The sequence below is a fragment of the Thermobia domestica genome, chromosome 6, assembly GCF_964235325.1.
Source record: "Thermobia domestica chromosome 6, izTheDome1.hap1.1, whole genome shotgun sequence".
In the NCBI taxonomy this organism is placed as follows: Eukaryota; Metazoa; Arthropoda; class Insecta; order Zygentoma; family Lepismatidae; genus Thermobia; species Thermobia domestica.
The window spans coordinates 215250054-215273796 of NC_137459.1; the positions used below are offsets into that span (position 1 = coordinate 215250054).

At 34.5% G+C, this 23743-nt stretch overlaps 1 protein-coding gene across 1 annotated transcript; it reads right to left on the bottom strand.

The window, feature by feature from the left end:
- Positions 1-3180: 3180 nt before the first annotated feature.
- LOC145687448 (uncharacterized) lies at positions 3181-5184 on the bottom strand. Its single transcript, XM_081760902.1, has one exon. It carries the CDS (start codon positions 5182-5184, stop codon positions 3181-3183), a length of 2004 nt encoding a protein of 667 aa, XP_081617028.1.
- Between the last annotated feature and the right edge of the window lie 18559 nt (positions 5185-23743).

A 23743-nucleotide genomic window follows, 5' to 3' on the forward strand; every position in this document is an offset into this window, starting at 1 on the left:
ACCAACACCTTCGAACATTGATATGTAACCTAAGACGTACCTGGAATATCAAAAAATAGTCTCCATCAGCATCGACGACCTTGTGCCAACGTTTTGGAAGGCTATGGATTCCATCGCAGTCGAACTTGGTGGGACGTGAAGCGAAGAAAGTATCAAGCGCATATTGAACCACTACTAGCGATTTCAACTGGTGTTCTCTAAGGTGATTGTCCCAGGAATGGAACAGGTGATAATCGAACGGTACAATGTCTGTGGAGTATGGCGGATCCAATAGTGTATCCCATCCAAGGCGTAGAATGGTGTCCTGAGTCATATTAGTCACGTGGGGCTTAGCGTTGCCTTGTAACAGGAGGACCCCTTTGCGATTCAGAAGTGTTGGATCCAGAGAGTGACAGTACACAGTTGCATTGATGCTCTGACCAGCTGGTAGCAGTTCCCGATGTACGATGCCACGAGCAGTCCACAAAATGCACAGGAGAACCTTATTCTGGTGTAATGCTGGCTTGGGCTGTTTTTGAACCGGTTCATGGAATGCTAACCAACGATGACGGCGCCGTGGAGCTTCGTACAAGACCCACTTCCCATTACATGTCACCACCCTGTCCAGAAATTGCTCCTTCCTTCGACGAGACACCAAAGAAACACAGGTGTCTGCTGGCGTTGCTTTCTGGCCCCAAGTCAAATCATGTAGGACCCATCAACCCAACTTGCAGTGCTTCCCAAGTTGATGGTGGTGGTGCCGAATGGTTTCTCCACTAACACTGAATTGTAGTACCAGTTCCTCACATGTCTGTCTTCGCCTGACTTGCTGCTTGAAGTTCTTTATTTTGAACATCTGTTTGTCTTTCGGCACGTGGTGCGTCTTCGAATGTTTCGTCACCGCCCTTAAACCGCCCTACCGCTGCACTCTTCGCGTAGTCACGACACCCTCACCCAAGGCCTGTCATATCTTCCGCCCCGCGAAGCAGCGTTTTACCCTAATTTGAACTCGTACAGCAAACAAGCCCTTCTGTCGCTCTGTGAAGGTCCCATGTTCGCTCTGTCCTTACGCACGTTCATGGTGTATCTGAACAGCCATAACCAGGTAGTATGTTGAATATACTTACTAGTGTTGCTCACGAGACCAGGTTCCTGGCATTCTCGTCTCGAAAATGTGTTGTGAAGTTAGTCTCGTCTCGAAAATTACGTATGTTTCTATTGAAAGAGCTCTGTCTCTCCTCGTCATGAAAATTCTGTCTCGTCTCGTCTCGTGCAACAACTGACCTTCGCCTTATCTCCATTCGCATTCAACTCATGGTGTGAGGGTCAATTGAACACAGACCTCCACAAAAAGAGACAGACCTTTCTTGGTCACGTTCAGATTATTCTTATTCTTATTCTTAATAATAATAATAATAATGATAATAATAATAATAATAATAATAATAATAATACTAACTAACTAACTAACTCTATGGAGTAGTTATATCCCTATATTGTCGCCATTTCGCAGTGTTGCCTGTACTGAGAATAATTACAGTGATTCTTTTTTCCCCTAAATAGGTAAATTTTCCTGATTTTTTAAGGGATTTTTAGTGATTCTATGCAGTGTTACACCGAAAAGTAACTAGATTTTCGATAACTTTTGTATGTAATGTAATTATTGTTCCCTTTTATGACTTATTTTAAGTATACTTCAATTAGTTTTTTCAATTGAAGTAATGATATTGCAATTACACCAGATTGATAATCCTTTATCTTATCACGCAAGTGTGACCTTTGCGCTGTTGCCCTTACTATTGGAGTTCGTCGCGACTTCCCTTTATACTTTTACCGCTCGCTTTGTATACTTTATCATGTATGTGTGACCTTTGCGCTGGCGCCATTACCGTTGCGAGTTTTCCGTTGGGAGACTGTTTTGTATATTTGCCGCCCGCCCAACAGCCGCGAACGCTAACGGTATTTTTTGGAGCACTTTGTATGTTTACCCAATACTTTAACTTAAGTAAGAAGAGAAAGTTTACTTACCTTTGATAACACCTGCGCTGCTGTTTATTTTTGGTTGCTTCATTGATGTTGATTATTTTCTTTATGACGTAGAACTTGTTGCGCGAACAAATAAACATTGCGATACCGCATTTTATAATTTCATGTTTTAGGATATATTTATAACCTCGGTTGACATTTTTGATTCAGATTATTATTGAATTTAATAAAATAATAATTCATTGAGTGAATATATGAATTTGATATTGTAATTTTATGAAAAGTATTAATATTGTGCCTTTATCTATACTTTATTTTTATGCATATGAAGCATATGTATTCTTCCTTTATCTTATACAGAATACACATATTTTAGTATAATATACCTAAATAAACCTATATAATAGTATATGAAGTATATGTATTCTTCCTTTATCTTATACAGAATACACATACTTTTTGTATTATGTACCTTTTTAATTGTATAGGATATAGAAATTAAAGGCACGAATTTAGTTTTAAAAATTTTTATTGTAAAAATAATGATAAATAATTATATATAATAAAAAATTTTAAAAAAGTGTAAATATAATAAAATAAAAAATGTAAAATATATAATAAAAATTAAAAATGTAAAATATATAATAAAAATTGATTGTATATAATAAAATAAAAAGATGAAGATATATAATAAAAATTAAAATATAGATATATAATAAAAATAAAAATGTAGATATATAATGAAAATAAAAATTGTAAAATACATGTTTGAATATAATGATACATACAATGTTATAGTGGTATTTGTATTATTTGTACTTGATTAACATAAAACAATTTAATATTTGAAATACGCTATTTACATTATATAAAAACACTATTTGCAATATGAAAAATCTATTAACAATATATGAAAAGTCTATTTACAAAATTTATATAATATATGAAAAATCTATTTACAATATATAATAGGCTATTTACAAATTGAAGATAGGATGCAGCTTAGGTATATTGTGTAGGTGATATAATAAGCAGAACTTGTGAGTTATAGAAAGAAACCTTATACTGTAAAGAATCTAATATGGTATATCCAGGAGGAGCGCAATGTATGATTGCCATATTTATTTCCCTCATTCATATCATTGATAAATTATATAAAAATTAATGCACTGGGAATATTTACAAATTGCACATATACATTCAACCATTCACTCATCACAGGACAAGACTATCACTTCTATATCCATACGGTATGCTTGTGTAATTTGTTTTATCAGTCGGGTTAAGTCTACGTCTTTTGTTATTGACTTGTCGATGTGTTTTTGTTTCTGGTCGAGATACAATGATAAACCCTCTCTTACGAACTATCCTACCTGGATTGTTTAACTCCTTTTTTTCAATTTTTCCGCGGACTAAATCAAAAAAGTAATTAAACGTGATTTTTTCCCGAGTCCTACTATCTAATGTGATGCCTCTAATTTTATAAACATAATCTACTTTTCCCGACCCAATTTCTTTTAACCTATACGCATAATTTTTAGGTCCCAAACCTATAAACATGTCAATTTCCCACCCATTTGGTATTTCGTCAGTTAGCTCACCCAAGTAGGAACCAATGGTAAGCTTGGGCTTATCATTTCGTTTTTGAACATACATAATACTGTCCGTGTCACAATATAATACGGCTTCAGGCCCTACAGCCGTCAAGAGATCATAGAGTTTTAGCCTTGCCCAAGATGTAATAGAGGCAGCAAGCACGACATTCGAAAATTTCCAGGGCCTGTTTTCATTTTCGATGTCTTTATATGTGATAATGAGATGACGTTCACCAATGTGTGACACTGTTTGCACCTCATATTGCGCTGACAGTAAGTAGGTCAAAAATGTTTCTGGATCATCAACAATTTTCGATTGCGGAAGATCTGTTCGCTGCCCCCATTTTCCATATAATGAGTTGAGGAATATCTTGGAGATATACCTCAGTCCCGGGTTCTTCCTGATATTGCTATGATTTAACTGTATGCCCTCGTGGACTAGATACTCCTTAATATATTTTTCTTCGTCTCCTTGAGTGTCGCATGAATCAGGAAAACCAGAGGATTCCTGCTTCATTTGGAGGAAAGAATTCACGTAGTCGCGGAATAAACTACGTTCATTACAATCCTCCGAACCTACGAGTTCGAATTCCCATATTTTTTTAACGGCGAGTATTTTATAGCCACGCTGTATAGCCTTATGCAATTCTGGGGTGCAGAATGTACCGGTAATGGCACGATCACTTTCACAATGCAAACAATTGTTGATGTTTTCCTCCTCCATACATGTACGGCAGAGTCCGAAAAGTAATCGCCCTCTCGCAACATATGGCAGGACCGGAAAATACAAATCAGTTGGAGGCAAAACGGTACATTTAACCATACCATGAATACTTCCCACATCTGGGAAGTCCGGCCCCCTATGTATTTTTGGCTTACCTACTGGCAACGGCTTACGCGCCATTACCCAGGGGTAGAGACTAGTTACATCCAGGTACGCAATACTTTCATCACTGCTACATTCATGTAGAGCTTTAAAACATTCGGTTCGACCACCATTAAATCCTTCCTTGGGGATCAAATGATCGACAATATCCGCACACTGAGTTCGAATGAACTCTTGTATGGACTTGTCCTTCTTCACTTGATTGTCCCAATTACATTCCCACATTTCAACAACGTTGAGACCGCGTTTACGCAGATAATTAGCCTTAATAGTGGTAGACTCGAATCGTTCTTGCATGGATGTAGAATGATGTGAGGTAGAGTCAAGTTGTTTGTGACGCAATTCAGGGTAACAGCTGAGACAACCATGCCAGAAACAACCGAGGAACTCATACACAGTATTACTACTTGGTTCATAACCAACTTTATATTTTCCAAATTTCCTTTCCCCACCATTTCCAGTATATTGAATTTCAGTACCTCTTGTTTTCTTTAAATACCGCAACCACTGTAATGCTTTCACACTTTGACGGTCACGGTAATCAAAGCCAAGAGGAGGAATTACAGGGATTAAGTCTTTTGGTAAATATAAGGTACAGTAGACCAACATAGCAAGACTGGCTATGGTTCCTGCAGAAATGAAGCATTGGATACCGCCAGTTTTTTCCTCAATTAGATCGGAAAATTTGACAACGGCTTCCGTTAGAATTCTCACATCGTTGCGGCAATAATCTAGCATCTCCTTTTGCAGATCATACTGCTCGCCAGTCAAAGTACGTTGTTCGTACCAGGCGTACAATTGCTGACTATTTTCAGGACTTCTACTATCGGGATCAAAATACTTAATATCAGGGATTGGACCTACATAATTTTGATTAGCCGGAATATTAAACAAATACGGGAAATCTCCCTTCTTTAAATTTTGATTAAGGCCTAAAGTTTTGGTTAAGTCAGACAGCCGGACTCCCATATAAAGATAGGTATCCCTGAAAACAAGCTTATTCCCGATCCGCAACCTCAATAATTTTTTTCCTGTCATTGTAACTGATGGAGAAAGATGCTGAGATTTAATGAGACTTCTAATTGCGAAATACATGTCAAATTTCGATCCATTATGCGAAAGCACAATAGTTTTTTCAAAAGCACAATGAACCTTTAGTGCGTAACTAATAAACTCATCAATGCTCTTGAAAGAAAACTCGCGATTTCCATTTTCATCCCCACATACATGACATGAATCATCCAATGATTTACCCTTGCATGCTAACAAACAGTCATTAAGCATACTAAAGAAACAACATGTTCCTGCTCTCCCTCAGTATTTGTATCTAGCAGCATAGTCTCTACATCAAACACAATGTACAAATACTTTTCAATCCTGGTAAGACGCTGGTTCTGAACATAACAAATATGATCCCGTTCCACATGCATATAGCATGATTTACATAACCGTTCATCACATTTGTGTTCAGATTTCCTACGACGTAAATCAAACATGACATCACAATCGCTACACACCTTTACATAATCACATATACTCTTGCCTCCTTTATTTACACTTTTGTGATTATCATAACACTCACTCGTTGGAAATAACCTATGACAATTAGTACATTCACACTTAATGTCATCATTATTTGGTTCATGATAGTGTTCGCAAAATCTGCATTTAAGATAGCACTTATGATAAACCCCTTTGTTATTATATCCTTTTAAACATGATTTACAATAATCTTCGGTTCCCAAAAGTTTACGCATGTTTTCAATTAGCTGGTAATGATCGTCGTCATACAATATGAATATTTGTTTACCACCTTTAATTCCTGGATAAATCACATTAAATTCACGCGTTTCAAGATTCCTTTCATATACAATGATTTGATAGTTGGGTGCAAGATGGTTTTGTATTTTTCTAGCGTCTTCCAATGTACATCCATTATTTTTTTCAGCCTCAATCCCCAAATCCTTGCACAAAATATCAGCTTTTTTTACTAATCGCTTTGGATTATTTTTCAATTTATAGAATTGTGAACGATTTTGACCGGCCCTTGCCATCCCCAGAATTACACTCTTGGGGAGGCAGTACACGTCCTTCTCCATGGGAACTACTTTTTCTTCCAAAAACTCTGTTAATGGAAGATATTTCTGATTAGTTTGGGTTCGATTCTTACCTCTTCCCTTGCGAAGGTTAACATAATGGACCTTAAAAGTCACATTACCTCCGAATAAATAATCCTCATTGGAATTGAGGGTGTTCTCTATCACGGAGAAGAGGACCTCCGAGTTCAATTCCGATTTACGTCTCCATGAGACATACAGAGGCTTATTCAGCTTTGAAGCCCAGCTCTCAATTGTTATTCCTACCCGGGCATTTTCATCAACATCACTTAATGCTTGGTTCATTACAAAATCAAATAATGCCCGGATATAGGATTCAGGGTTTTTTTATTTCATTTTCGGTTGTACACTTAATACTTATTTCCCTCCCCTTAATGCCATAATATGCATAATGACGTTGACTTTTACCCACAATTTCAAATTGTGGCGCACCCATACCAATCATTGCATTAGGCATATCCTCAGAACTTACAGAACCAAATTCTACCATGTTCATAGGCTCCCCAAAACCTGCAGAGCTTGGCCCTGGCAAGTTCGTAGGCTCCCCAAAACTCAGAGAACCAGATTCTATCAAGTTCCTAGGCTCCCCAGAACATGCAGAACTTGGTCCTGGTAACTTCATAGGTTCCCCGGAACTTTCACAGCTTGGTCCTGCTAAGTTCAGAGGTTTACCTAATAGCTCACGAGCGATCTCAACAGATAAGTCATTTGTCTTACCAGATGATATCAACTGGTTGAGCTTTTCACAAGCCTGCTTTTTTATTTCAGCTACGCGAAAGAACCCTGCCCGATATAGATCAGTGATATCGGCAGCTGATATGCATCCCTCCAAAATTACACCCTGTCTTCCTTTAAAATGGTTTAATAATGCTGCTAACATTTGATAATATTTTTCATTGGGTACACGTACACCCTTGGAATGATAAGTATCTACCAAACGTTTCCAGGTATAATATACTACCTCGGGGGCAGCATATCCAAATCGGTGAAGCAAATCAACAAGCTTTTCAGCTTCCTTAATTAATTCCATATGTGCCATCTGTAATCACAAAATTATACCGAAATCGAATTACTATTTTGTCCTCACCCAAAATAAAATTCTTCAAATATGACTGTCAACAGTAAATCCAATATCTTTCTTATAAATGAAGATTACGCCTCAAAGTACAAAAACAAACTGAACTATGTTTTCACGTAAAATCTTATAAATACTATTCCTTTGACCACGCCCACTTCCAAAAATCTTCTAACTTAGAACCAACGGAGCGATGTTACCTCCACGAGTAATTATAACGAAATGATTTTCAATTGATTTATGGACTTTATTTATACTTTTTCTAATATTCTTATTCCTCTATTTATTCTGTATTCAAAAGAACGCGTCCACACGATGGAACTGCTTTTTGTAGAATGACCAATTAATAATTCTGAGCTTCTTATATACACGCAGATAATGTAAATTCCCAAAATTCCACACGACTTATAATTTATTAAGTATTTTCTCAAAGATACTGTTTAACTTTATCAGTTAACAACACTTTCCATTAACAACACGAAGAGACGTCTTTACTGTACAAATTCTTCTACTATACTGATCGCCGCGCACTTTTTCAGCTCTTATATAGACGCAGATATGGAAAATTCCCAGAATTCTGTGCGAAGTTCTTCGAAGGTAACTATGACTTTATGATATAATCCACTATGTGTTTACCGAAATATGGATAAATGTTTATTTTTCAATAGTTTAAGACCAGCAAATCTAATTATAGTTTCCGACAACAATGTCCCGAAAAGTACAAGTAGAAACGTTTTTACTCTAGCAGTACTTCTTCTATACTGATCCGCCGCGGCTTGCTGCGCTCTATTTATACTTTCGGAAATGTAATCTCGTACCCAAATGCATTTAGTTTGTAATCTTGTACCCAAATACAATTACTTTAAAGTTTCGTACCCAGATAATTTAGTTTGTAATCTCGTACCCAGATAATTTAGTTTGTAATCTTGTACACAGACTGATTAATCATGTATCAACGAAAATATTTTCTAAAGTAATAATGCCATTTTACAAACATGTATTATTTAAAGTCGTGTCACATTTTCGAAGATTTCCGAACTTAACCGAATGTTTCCTAATATTTATTTTTCATGGACAATAATATTTTCATATTTGAAAAAATGAACATATCTGATATAAACATTCCAATGAATAAAAATCATTTCAAAATAACATTGGCAATAAAAAAAATCCAAGTAGTAATAAACAGGAACACAATTAAATAAAAATAACATAGTAAACAAAACATATCAAAGAAGAAATAGTTTAGCAAAAATCAATTAAGAAACAAGGTTAAAAAGGTTTAGAACAGTTTATGACCCAAAGCATCAGAACTTTATCAGACAAACAATATAGCAGAGATTTAAAGAATATAGATAATTAATCCATATAGGTTAGCAAAACCATATTTAATTAAACCAATTATTAAACAAACGATAGCATAAAAACAGCAGATTTTAAAGATACTTAATTATTACAGTTTATTCAAAATAGCATTCAAATAGTTAATTGTTACAAATTATAGTTAAGAAAAATTACGTATGGTTAGAATGAAATGATTATTAGTGACAAATCATAGTTAAACATCAATTAGCAGAGAAAATTTATTAAATAGGAATAGGAAGAATGAAAATAATTAAATCAGGTTAGGAAAAAAGCACAATTATTAAAAAAATCAAATACTAAATTTAAAAGACGCATAGTTAGAAAAGCATATTAAATTAACAAACAAAAAAACAGTTAAAATAATTAATTTGATAAATGTTCTACAGTATTCAATGAAATGCATCAACAAAGAAAACTAATATCATCAATAAATATTATTGTGACTATTCAATTTGTAAATTTTGTATTATTGTAACTATTTTTATAATACACTACTAATGAAAGTTCACTTAATTTTATTTTATACTTTAACTGTAAACGTTAATGTCTATTTTCTCAAATGACATTAAATTCTTACAATGCAATTCTTTATATGTTTACATGAAACTCTTTGATTGTAAAATAAATACAAAGTGAAATGTAAAATTGAAAATGCAAAGTGTAAATTTAAAATTGTAAAAGTAAAATGTAAATTAAAAATGCAATTTTCACATGAAACTCTTTGATTGTAAAATAAAAAAATGCAAAAGTGTAAATTAAAAAATGTAAAAGTAAAATGTAAAAATGTAAATTAAAAAATGTAAAAGTAAAATGTAAAGATGTAAATTAAAAAATGTAAAGATGTAAATTAAAAATATGTAAATGTAAAGGTGTAAATTAAAAATGCAATTTTCACATGAAACTCTTTGATTGTAAAATAAAAAAATGCAAAGTGTAAATTAAAAATGTAATTTTCACATGAAACGTTTATTGTAAAATGCAATTTTTCATTTTATTACATGAAACTTTTATTGTAAAATGTAATTCATTATATGTTTACATGAAACTCTTTAACTGCAAAATAAAAATGTTAATGCAAAATGTAATTTTAAAAAATTAAATGTTTCAAATGAAAATATATGTTTAGATATAATTTGAATTGTTCATTGCGCACATGTAAAGTTGGTTTAGTCAAAATTATTTGTCAGTATGTCTTTCATTATGTAAAATTTAATATTGTAGTTTCATTAATTTAAAATTTTAATTATTTAATGTTCATATACTCTTTGAACTAAAAATTTTAAAGTTTGCAACACTTACCACCGCTGGTTAGATGTCAACAGATCTAACAGGACACGTTGTATTAATTTTCGGTGCACTTGTATGCCACTGTCAACACTGAAACCATAAAAATATTTATTAGTATACAATTTCAGTTCTATATTTATCATTTTGTTACAAAATTAATGCACAGTAAGCTATTTAGTAATCATTTTTTTATCAACTTTCAGTTTAACAATGAGCTTTTTTTTATTAATTTGGAACTCACATAATGTTCTCTGAGTTTTCTTTAATGAAAACGAACCAATAAATAATTAACATCAAACTAAAATAAAAATAAGTTGCTCCGACTAAGGAGAATACAAATAATTAGTACACTCACATATTGTTCAAACATCCTTAGTATGCTCACACGAAGTGTTCGAGTAATTTATTACGAAAGGCTAAATAAATAAATAAGGAGCTTGCACAGGAAACGAGTTTGTAAAACAAACGAACAAATAAAAAATAGAAATCGAAACGTCAAAGAAAGTTGCTAAACAAATTAAAAATTATTTCAAGAAAGTATATTATGAAACAGGATATGTAATGGAATTAATACTGGTTGCATACTTACAGGATATTTGCAGGTTTTTTAAATTCCAATTTCTTCAAAGGTCCAAAAGAGAGAAGTCCAATTGATCTGCTGGAGTATCCTAAAACAAAAAGACAATTTTTTACTACTTGAAACAAAGTTTCTTAAGAGTTTGTGAAACAAACGAACGAATAACACCGTAGGTGTTCTACTGAGTATACTTTAGCATACGATTCAACTAAAGTTAACAGGGAACTTCTATTGAAGTGATGGAACAAATTATTTACAAGTTCCCAGCGTAGCTGGTCTGAGCTTGCTTAGCAATCGATTGAATTAAAGTTAACAAGGAGTTTGCACACCAAACGATTCAATACGTAATCAGAGTTTTGTAAAACAAAGGAACAAATAAAATAATTGCAACAGTTCAATTCTAAAAGTAATATTGTAAATTATATGAATTATTTTATACATTGCAACAAGGTTGCTCTATTTGAGTAATTTATTAAGAAAAATACCTTTGGTAGTACCTCTGATACTTCTGGTAGTACGTTCTTGAATAGACCACACCAATGGATAACCTAAAACATAACATAATTTGTATTAGATTCGTATACATTATTTATATATATTTACTTTAGAATATCTTATATGCATACACTATATAGCATAGAATACGAATAGAAATATGAATATAGCATCTACTATAAAGTCTTATATGTATATATATTTACTATAAAATATCTTATATGCTTACACTATATAGCATAGATTACCTTATATGAATATAGCATCTACTATAGATTCTTATATGTATATAATATGTACTATAAAGTCTTATATGTATATATATTTACTATAGAATATCTTATATACTTACACTATATAACACAGATTAACTTATATGAATATAGCATCTATTATAGATTCTTATATGTATATACGAAGTATGTATGTATCTACAATAAAGTCTTATATGTATACACTATGTATATATCTAGTATACATTCTTATATGGTTACACTATATAGTATAGATTACCTTATATGAATATAGTATCTACTAAAATTCAAAAGACCCACCTTCGTGTTAAAGATTACATATATTAAATCTATTAACAGAAATTTTTCAAGCAGCAAGCTAAAGTATGGACATGTAGCGACAAGTCTAGTAAAAGTCATATGTAAATATCCAGGCCTAGTATGGGAGAGGTCTAATATAATATGTGTTGTTTCGTAGAAGCATGGTGAATAATATATGTACAACCAAACAGAAACATGAAGTCTTAGTACAAAGGCATAGGACTATATCCAAAAAGCCAAAGAAAACACAAAACAAAAGAAACTCCAACTACCAGGAGACAGAAATACAGAGTATGGTTAACTTAGCTTAGCTGTTCTTAGGAGCATGCGATCCGTAAAAATAAGTTGCTTAGCAAGGGAGCCAGTAAAATATTAGGAGCTTTTTAATATTTCGGAATTAATTCCTCTGAGCTTCTAATAAAGCGATTAAATATAAGGCGAAATATAATCCAATTAAAGTTACAAAATAAAAAGCAAAAGGTAATTAGAGAACATACATAGCACACAAAACAAATAGCCAGGGAGCTATAAAAATAGGAAAAGTATTTGTGTATGACATAGCTAGAGAGCAATAAAGAGAAAAAATACAGACGAAAATAGGTACCAAGGAAAAAAAGTAATACTACAACCGGTAGAGAAGGAACAATAGCAAAAACCAAAAGATAAAGAAAGGAAACACAAATCATGGTTAGGTTAGGTTTAGAAATTAATCAAATAGAGAAAAAAGCAAAGAAAAAGAAACAAAAGATAAAGAACGGAAAAGACAAAGAGAAAAGGAAAACATAAACAAAGTAAACTTTGGTTAGGTTAGGCTTAGAAGGTAATAAACCAAATAAATAAATAAAGGAAAACAAAAGACAAATAGTCTAATTGTCAAAGAGGATACAGTTATGTAAATGGCAGTAGGTGGAAAGAGAAAGAAACAAAGTAGGCAGAGAGACAGAGGAAAAACAGGGAGAGAGAGAAAAGGTATAGTTATGTAGATGGGAGTAAGTAAAAGAAAGAAAAAAAACAAAGTAGGCGGAAAGACAGAGGAAAAACAGGAAGGGAGAGGGAGAGAAAGAGAGAAAGAAGGTATAGTTATGCAAATGGGAATAGGTGAAAAGAGAGAAACAAAGTAGGCGGAGAGACAGAGGAAAAACAGGGAGAGAGAGAGAGAGAAAGAGAGAAAGAAGGTATAGTTATGCAAATGGGAATAGGTGAAAAGAGAGAAACAAAGTAGGCGGAGAGACAGAGGAAAAACAGGGAGAGAGAGAGAAGGTATAGTTATGTAGATGGGAGTAGGTGAAAAGAAAGAAAAAAACAAAGTAGGCGAAAAACAGGAAGAGAGAGAGACAGAAGGTATAGTTATGTAGATGGTAGTAGGTGGAAAGAGAGAAAAACAAAGTAGGCGGAAAGACAGGAAAAACAGGAAGGGAGATGGAGAAAGAGAAGGTATAGTTATGTAGATTGGAGTAGGTGAAAAGAAAGAAAAAAAACAAAGTAGGCGGAAAACAGGAAGAGAGAGAGACAGAAGGTATAGTTATGTAGATGGTAGTAGGTGGAAAGAGAGAGAGAGAAAAAAGCATATTTAGGTAGATGGCAGTAGGTGAAAAGAAAGAGAGAAAAACAAAGTAGGCGGAAGGACAGGAAAAACAAGGTGGAGAAAGGGCGACAGAGTAGGGGAAAGACAGCGAAAAGAAATAGTTGTGTGAATGGTACTAGGTAAAACGAAATGCTAGTTGTTTCATATTCTATCTGGTATTAAAAATGTAAGATAAAACCAAAACCAATAACAGTTCAAGGAATACTAATAAAAAACTGTCTGAAAAAAATAATAAGGAAACCATGATAAAAGAAATATTGAAGCTTAATGTGTATAAAAGGGTACGGGTTAACTGAAGCTAAGCTATACAAGGTTAGAAAAAAAAAGCATCAAAATGTTAAAACTTGTGCATCGTGGTATGAAGATTAAATCAAACTTATTTTATTCTGTACTCTAAGTCTAAAACATGTATTTTGTTTCTGTTAATTTCATTTAGTATTTTTATAATTCACTCACTCACTTAGTTACTTACACACATTTATTTACTCACTCAGTCACTCACTCACTTACTCACTCACACATACTCACTCAGTTACTCATGGGCGCAGTGGCTCAGTGGTAGAGCGTTCACCTCTGGTGCATGGAGTCCTTGGTTCGATACCAGCTCGCACCAATTATTTCAACATTTTCATGACAAACATTCACTTTGGATTTATTTTTTTTATAAATTGTGGTGGACAAGCACAGTGTGCGTGGGTTTTCTCCCACTTTCTATATACTTTTAAGAGCTTATTTTAGCTCCCATATTTAGTTCAAACATCTTAGATTGTTCAGAGTTTGTAAAAACAAACGAACGAATAAAATAATCACCGTCTCCTTTAGCCTAACCGGTATAAACGTGGGACTTCATTTTTCATTCACTCACTCAGTTACACACACACACACACGTATACGCGTATTTGCGTACTTGTTAGCTCCGAGTTGGGAGACCGACTTGTTGGAACCAAATGTGCATAAAAAACTAGAAGAGAGACAAAAATGAGAGTGAGATCAAAATACATTAATTTTATTCATATTTGCGGTGGGAAAATACTTATATGGCTATTTCTCGCAGTTTCTTGGGAAACACGTGTGGTGCCGTACTATATTTATTGGATCCTGGTGCCAACATCACCTGCAAGATATAAATGGTACCGGTACCAATAGCATATCTGGATGATCTAATGTTACACACACACACACTATTAACATTCTTCTACAGAATTGCAGGCGTTATGAGAACCTCTACAGTGTTGCAATATTTCAGTTATCTACAGTGTAAAATAATAGCACAAAGTAGAAAAGTACACGCAGTTTTGGGGAAATAAGTCTACAAGAATTAAAAATATATGGAAAGAAACTACATAGTTGTTTATATTTAAATTATCAGATATCCGTCAAGTGAACTTACTACAATACTCCTTAAATCTGGCAACCACGTTAAACCGGGAGACACTCTGTATGTTTGGTCTCCACTTCGCTTTATCGGAGTAGAAGTGGGTATTTAAAACAAGTTCTACCGGGAAAGAAACAACTAGTTTGTAAACGGGCGAGAGGTCGTTCGAGGTTTGCTATGATCACAACTGCTTGCTGCATTTGTTAATAAACGCTCAGAAGGATATATCGACCTTTTCAATTTATTCTCCCGCCATTCACACAGTTCCTCTACCTTCTGCGTGACGATGACGTTGTAACATTCTCACGACAGTGAGACTCCTTTTATATCACATTCATTGATAGAAAGGAAAAGCATAAGATCTGAACTGTTTCGAAAGAAAAATGTTAATACAGAAACATAAATAGGATATGCTGAGAATTTTAACGCGTAGCTAATTTTTGCATTTTCTTGCTAAGTACTTAGACGTTCAATATGGGACATTTGGAATTGCTTTTCGGATAGATGAACAGGACTTTTGATGGCACTCCTGTATTGATCATATGGATTTAAATGTATTCCACATTTGACACTTTAAGCAAGAACTTAATTACATTGAAACAAGAGCACTCAGTACAAAAATTGCATATTAGAAAATGACTGACAACTTTGTTTCCACAGTTTGTATGTAATTTTTAGAATTAAAAGATATTCTTGTAATAGTCCTGGTCACTGTGTAAGATAATTCTTTTGGCCATCATTATTATATTACTGAATGCGTGTCTAACAAGGAAACTTACGGAAGTGTAACTCACCGATTTGAATGAAACTTTGCAGATTTGTACAACATCGAGAAATAATCGACACGTATTTTTTTCTAATTTCGGCAATGGTGCAGGTTTAAGGTCTCTCGATAACCCTTTGAACGTTAGGGAAGATTTTGAAGCATAGACAGAAAACAATCATTTAATATTGAAGAAACAAGGGAGGGGAGGTTTTAGAACAGCTGATTCAAAATTTGACGTCAAAATTAGAAAATTCAAAATTGCGGATCCAATATGTTGATTACAATTAACAAAAGTCTTCTGGTTTGAAATTGTTTGCAGTTAGCCAAGAACAATCATAGTTGGCAGGAGTTATTGCGAGAAGGTTGCAAACCGATTTGAAACCTTCATGTTTGATTGCACCTATCATTATTCGGGGTGCTTATTTAAAGTGAGGCTCCTCACCTCTCACTGTTTGTGATGCTTATTGAAAGTGAGTCCCCTTGCTTCTCACTATTAGAGGTGCTTATTGAAAGTGAGTCCCATCGCCTCTCACTAGTGGGGGTGCGTGTTTTTAGTGATTTATATTATATTTGAGTCCCGAGTTAAACCTCAAAAGAGTATCTCAAAATAGAAATCATTCCTGCAGGAACAACTGGATTTAGCATCTTAATGTACTCTTCTTTAGTTCCTGGAAAAACATCTTGGGACATTTTTCTGGCATTGTCCTTCTCTATAACATAAATTAACATCTCCAATAATATAATTAAGATCCAATCTTTGATTCATAAATAGATTTTTTCTCCCACATTTGCAAATATTATTAAGTATCTGTGATACGAAAGCGGTTATTTGTAATAAAAAAAACTCCTACGTTTTAAAAATCCCATAACATTTTATTTCAAAGATTGTGCATCATTTTGCAATTTGTGCGCAGTTATTGCTGTAATAAGGTGTGCGTTGTGTAAACTATGTTTATGCATCACACATCTTTTTACGGAATATCATTACTGTAAAACGTGTTTCGATAAATTTATAATTATAACAACTGAGGATATATGAAACTCGGACATATTGACAAGCGAGGAGACTCACTATAAACAAGCGCCCCGAATATGAGAGGTATAGAGATGCACTTTAATCAAGCATCTCGTTAAAATAAGTAGAGAAAGGTGTTTCAAATCGTTCTGCAACCTCTTCGCAGTAACCCCTGCCTGCGATAGTGGATATTGCTCTTGGCTAATTGCAGACCATTTCAAACCAGAAGACTGTTGTAATTGTAATCACCTTATTGGATTCACAATTTTGCATTTTCTAATTTTGACGTGAGATTCTGAATCAGCTGTCCTGAAACTCCCTGGCAGTATGTTTTCTTTCTACATTAAGTAATTGTTTTCTGTCTATGCTTCAAGATCACCTCCAACGTTGAAAGTTAGTTTCTACTCTTAAACCCGCACCAATACCGAAATAAAAAGAAATACGTGTCGATTATTTTTCGATGTTTTACAAGTCTACAAAGTTTCATTCAAATCGGCGAGTTTCACTTTCGTAAGTCTCTTTGTGAGATAAACGTCCTATCCATAAACGTTTAATCTGTCTCTGTAATTAACTTTTTAGATTAACATTTATCTAAAACATGCATTTTATATAATGTTTGATAATATAATGCTTTTCTCAATATTCACTATCGCTCCCGTGCCCTGAAAAAAAAAGTAGTTTAACGTAATCTTTTGTCGTGCGGAACGGAACGTACATGGACATCTCATGTGCTTCCGCAGCTTGATTGTTTGGTTGGTTCGGATTTTAGCATGCCTTTTGAGCACTGAATCATTTGACACGAACTTCCGCCTTATCGTTATGCCCTAACCCCTTCAGTTCCCACTCAGAATGTTTTTGATTTCAGTTGAGCGTCTCTTTCGCCAGCTAGGCTATATGAGACGTGGACCTACTGATTAACGTGGCTATCGATCCACATGAGCTCCCGCCTAGAATCAAATTCGCGTCTTGCGGCGAACGTGCATATGCCTACTATATAACAAAATTGCCAATTTGTGAGGTGGAAGTGGTCGGATCAGAATCACAGTCTAAATCGTTTATTTAATTTGTATCCGAGATCTGGAATTGAATCTAAATTGGGAGATATAGTTCTTGTGATTCAGCGTGTCAGTAAACAAGTAGTTCCCCACCTCTTTCCGGCATCTGAATCATATCAATAGTAGTAAGTGAAAAGCATTGATAAGATACCGAAATAGAACATTTATATTTGTTCACAGGTAATTTCAGTGAAATTAGGGTTGCAATCCTTCCGGCGTTTGCGAGCATGTCCAACATTTTGCGATTTTTCAATGTTGACACATCATTTCAATTATTTTTGATTAGTCTGACATTTAATCATATTTGTATTTGTTCAATATTTTGCTTGAAATATTAGTATGTTTCTCAATTGCGTTAGAAAACTTTTCTTCATTGGTTTTTAATCAACTCTTTATTAAAATTGATTGTCTAAAATGTGTCGAAGTCCAAACTTTAAATTTGATCTCATCTAACTCGGGAACTAAAAGCCTGCACATCATATTTATTTCACATGAGTACTGTATAACTACTGCTACAATCTAAAAGCCTAGTTCAAGGGAAGTTTTGATTCTTTCCAATACGTAACGACCACCTCCCTTGAACTCACTTCTTGATCCCTAATTCGAAGTCCTAGCAACCTCGAAAGGAATCGAGAAGGGAATCTATCGCGCAACGGATAAATAATAAACGAAAACGGAAACAAAAAGAATGAAGAACCAGAAACTTACCTCCGGTGGATGCAGATTAGAAGGGAGAGTAATAGCTCCACTCAACTCCCTTTAATAAAGCTCAGCTTAAACATATACGTATATATGAATATTTTACCTTAGTTATATTAAGTACTTTGAAAAAGAAAAAAAATCATTTTTAGATACTATTTATTAACAATGCTTCAACTCAGACTGGTGTGGTAGTTAACCACACTTCTACAATTAACGTAAGATGCCAGTATATTCATTATAGTACCATAACATTGTGAGGAAAAAAAACTTCAATAGAACACATCTAGAATTCTGTTTGTCAATCGCATATCCAATTTGTTTACAATATCAACCATTATTAGATTTTATTGTTAACTTCTTTTTTTTCTCACCAGAGAACTGTCCATAGACCAATAGTCGAAGTAGATTGTATTGTAACTGTTAGAAACTATTACCTGACACTTCGTCACACCACTTAAGAGAAACAACCATATTGCAGTCACAGACAACTAAATAAAATTAAGAGTTTCACATCACTCATCATAGGTACGACATAATAACAGAACAGAGTGATTCTCGCTTGAGCGAGCGTCAGCTGAAAGAAGTGTTACCGCTTCCGGTTCAGTTCAAGTGCTAAACACAAACAATAAAGGAACGGAGGTAATATTTACTGACATCCCCGTTCGGCAGCTCCAACCATGGGCGCATTCTACTATCGATTATAATGTAATGCAATTTATACGAAGTCAAATATAGTACACTTGACATCTTAATCCCCACTTCAGCATGATAGAATTTCCGTTCACACATTTCGCATAATTCAATATGCCGTAGCCACTCAAATAGTAATGTGTACAGCCGAACATCCACTGGGCAGACACAGCAACTAATGACTCGGACGTTTAGTAATAATAATATTCCCTTTCGGGCGGACAAGTTAGGTGGACAGTAATAATAGACAATACTAGACAATCTGGATTAGGTAGACAATGGACACGATAGTATATAATACACTTCATACAGGACAATTGGATGAGACTTTGTATATATATCTATTAACTAGACAACATTGGACGAATGGACGAGATATACATATATTTCTTTTTATAGACAGACAGTTACTGAACAAACAGCAATTTGACATAACGTAGTTAGAAACATTAGCAATCTAAGCAGAGGGACAACGTTCAACTTATTACTGTAACATATGATAACCGAAGGTGGACAAACTTTGGAGAACTATAGATGCTATTCAGACAGTTTTCGTAAAATGGCAACCTTACCCATGAAATCACTTGAATTGTAAACACATATAGCAAGAAGCACTGATAAATACTATCAATATATATATATATTATTATACTCAAATTTACTCAAATTGGAGCTCTAATAGAAAATATTCCCATACATTTCTAATACGGTTAACTCAATACTTAATGAACTTCACAACAGAGAGAGAGAGAGAGAGAGAGATTTACGCTACGTACGACTTACATAATGAGAGGGCTGGCTAAGACTATTCGAGGCCGCGCACAGGCTGGGCCCCCATGGGAGAAGGTTTCCCCCATAGGAACTCTTTACTCGGACATTGTGCCGTGTATAAGATACACTCGTGAACTATACATTTTCGTACTCACAAATATTAATTTATACTTCTGAAGAACACCAGTGCTTTCGTTATCTTAACTCTAATAAACAACTGTAGATTTTATTCTAACTCTGATAAACCACTGTAGCTAATACGAAGAAAGAATAGTTTTATTCAGTAGGTTCGTGTTCCAAAATAATTCAACTGAACTAAATATAGATATATCCGTTGACTTTTGGCAGTTCGAGTTTTACTACTGAAGTTTCCCAGAAAACAAGATTAAGTTCACTTTACTTCAAGGCTCACATGCAGAATAGTCATTGTAGATAGACTTAAAGTTAGTCACGTTACCTGAAGTGCTGCTACTAGAAGAAGTAATTAGGTTTTACGCCATTATTCAGCTTACACAAGAATCACCATGTGCGGGATCAACTTCCACCTTTTATCTGTTAGAATTATCTCCCTTCCATCCAAAACCTCGGGAGAATAACGTTCTCACTATAATTTCACTCCTTGGAGATTATTATTATGCAGAGTAAAACGACGAACACGCTCTCAGTTCATCACAAAATAAAATTTCTTCTAACAGAAGAAAGAAAATTACGACGCCACTCTTGTTCGGCTTTTGGTGAAGTACACAGAATATATAAAAACAGTCGTTTCACCGCTTCGCTTCTCTCTCATTCCCGCTGTTGGAAATTTTGGTGAAACTTTTATTACAGCTTTATTAAACAAAATAAAGATAATTCGCATAGAATATAGATATTCATGAACAAAATATATAGTAAGAAAGAATACTACAACCTTAATTTGAACTATAAATCAACGTTATAAACTGGCCTCATTCCGTAATGCTCCTATGCCTGTATAATCTCCTACTATGGGCGACTCAATAGAAGAAGAAGAAGAACATTGATAAACAAACTCAAGAGCAGTTTACTAAGAGAACCAACGTCTAAACACAACAAAATCTGCATTTCAACGCAATGTTTGCGAAAGTATAATAAACATAAGGATACTTTAAATTGCCCTATTATAAAATTACGATAATAATATGAGTAATATAATTCAAAATTCACATTGAGCCTATTAACTTGTCTGTAACAAACAAGGTATGTTACAGTTCTCACCGAGCCTTGGAAAAGAAAAAAAACTTTTTTTCTTTTGAATTTATGACTCGATACTTAAGAAATGAAGACTATATAAATATAATTACAAACAATATTTGTTTAAACTAAATCTTGATTAGGATGTTTAGATAATAATTCCCTCCGCTTATCCGGAGAACAATCAAATATCTTTAAGTTTTGAAAATTTTGAGTACCTACTGACTCACCAGACAAGTTATGCAAAACTGCACAATTCTTTAAAAGTTTATGAACCAAAAAGGGTCCAATAAAACAATTAAGATACTTAGAAGTATCTTTCTTAATAGCTGAAGAAAGATAGTGTGTTTTAACCATCACTAGATCTCCTTCCTTTAATTTTACTTCTCTTTCAGTCCTCTTTATTTTCTGACATTCTTTCTTAGGGTTACATATAGAAGTTACTATATGCTTCCGGGCTTCTGATTCTTCTTGTAGTTCAGGAGACCACGGGAACGATCGCTTAAATGCTTCTGTAGCAGAGTACGAGAGGAATAACTCCGCAGGAGTTTTACCAGTACTACTGCAAATGGAATGATTCAGAAGATCTTGAGCCATTTTTATGACCTTTCTCCAATTGGTTTGTTGAGTATTACACTCCAACCGAAGAATTCGATTAATTTCCTTATGAGACCTTTCAGTTACTCCATTCGCATTTGGCGAATAGCTAGACGTTTGAAGATGCTTTATATTATGTTGATGACAAAACGAATTCCAGAGTCGTGAGGTAAATTGTGAACCTTTATCCGATATGATTACCCGAGGGTATGGAAAAGAATAGAAGTATTTTTGCTTGAGGACAGAAATAATTTCTTTAACATGTGCTGTGCGAAGAGGTAGGTAGACAACAAATCTAGAATAAATGTCAATAATTGACAAAAGATAGTAATATCCATTATTACAGGGTAATTTTCCGACCAAATCTATTTCTAACTTATCATGAGGAGCTTGAGCTTCTATTTGACATGCTTCCTTAGCAATGATCCGATTAGCGAACTTAGTCTCAGCACAACGAGTGCAATCTTTCACATATTTCTTTATAGAATTTCGCTGGTTACGCCAATAGAAAAGTTTACGACATACTGACAAGCATTTGTACACTCCAAAATGGCCTCGCAGATGGACTGCTTCAACAATGTTATCAACCAGACATTGTGGCACAATGAGAACCCACTGATTTGTACGAACATTCTTACGATATAGAAGACCTTTATGTTCTATGAAGCAAGAGACTTCCGATGGATTAACGAGAGATTCCCGAACTTTCTGACAAAATGGATCGTCAGATTGACCTTGAAGAAATTCCTCACGATTAAGAAAGGAAAAGTCAAGATTAGACAACAAGTTAACCGAGAGATGGGTACTATCTCCAGGAAGTTCCGGAGGATATCTGCTAAGTATATCAGCAATGAAATTGTCTTCTGATGACACATGTTGAAATTGGAGATCGTATCTTTGAAGTTTTAGAAGAATACGAGTAGTTCTAGGATCTAAACTTTTCATGGTAAACGCATGCGTAGCTGCTGCGTTATCGCAATGTACAACCGTCGGACGACCTAGAATATATTGCGAGAAATGGTCGCAAAGAAAGAGAATAGCTAATACTTCTAGTTGGAAAATGGACAAGGACAGCTCATGTGGCTTTACCCTTCTACTAGCATAAGCAATAATGACTGGGGACGATTCACCTTCAAGATATTGCGCAAGAAATCCTCCTAAATTTTCTCCACTGGCATCTGAGAAAATATGGAATGGAAGTGAAAAGTCAGGTTGGCTAAGAGCCGGTGGTTGACTTACCAGTTCTCTTAGTTTGTGAAATAACTCTAATAAATCAGGAGTGAACACAAACTTCCTATCCTTTTTCAACAAATCATATAGAGGAGATGTTAGAGCAGAGAAATTAGCTATGAATTTTCTTCTCCAATTTACTAAACCCAAAAATGCTCTTAATTGCCGTTTGGTTTTCGGAATTGGGAAACAACGAATGGGCTCATTATGTCGAGGATCAACCTTGATATTGTTTCCACTGATAATGTGTCCTAGAAAATGTATTTCGGGTTGGATGAACTGACACTTTCGAAAATTTAATGAGAAATTGGCACGAGCAAAAATTTCAAAGGCCTTTTCTAAATGTTCGAAGTGGTCTTCGAGGGAAAAACTAGAAATTAAAATGTCGTCTAGGTAGACCGTGGCAAAAGATTTAGTAGTCTGATCAAAGAAAGAGTACATGATATTCTGGAAAATTGAAGGTGCACTCTTAATACCCATCGGTAATACACACATTACATATTGATGACCTGCGTATACAAAACTAGTACATGGATATGATGTGGGATCTAACCCAATTCCATAGTATCCAGAAGAACAGTCGAAAGAACTAAAATATTTCGCCTTGGTTACACGGTTCAAAATTTCGCCTATGGGTTCCACCTGAATTTTCGGCGCCAAAACCTTCTGATTTAGAGCTCGGAGGTCCAAAACTGGACGTACTCCTCCTGACGCTTTACGTACGCAGTGTATCGGATTACGATACGGAGAAGGTTGTTCCCTAGCTAACCCAAGCTTGATCCAGGTTTGAAGTTCTTTCTCAAAAGCAGGTTGAAGTGCTTGGGGAACA

Excerpts from the sequence above, each read along its gene's own strand:
- LOC145687448 (XM_081760902.1), bottom strand. The coding sequence starts at position 5,184 with ATGCTAGATTATTGCCGCAACGATGTGAGAATTCTAACGGAAGCCGTT.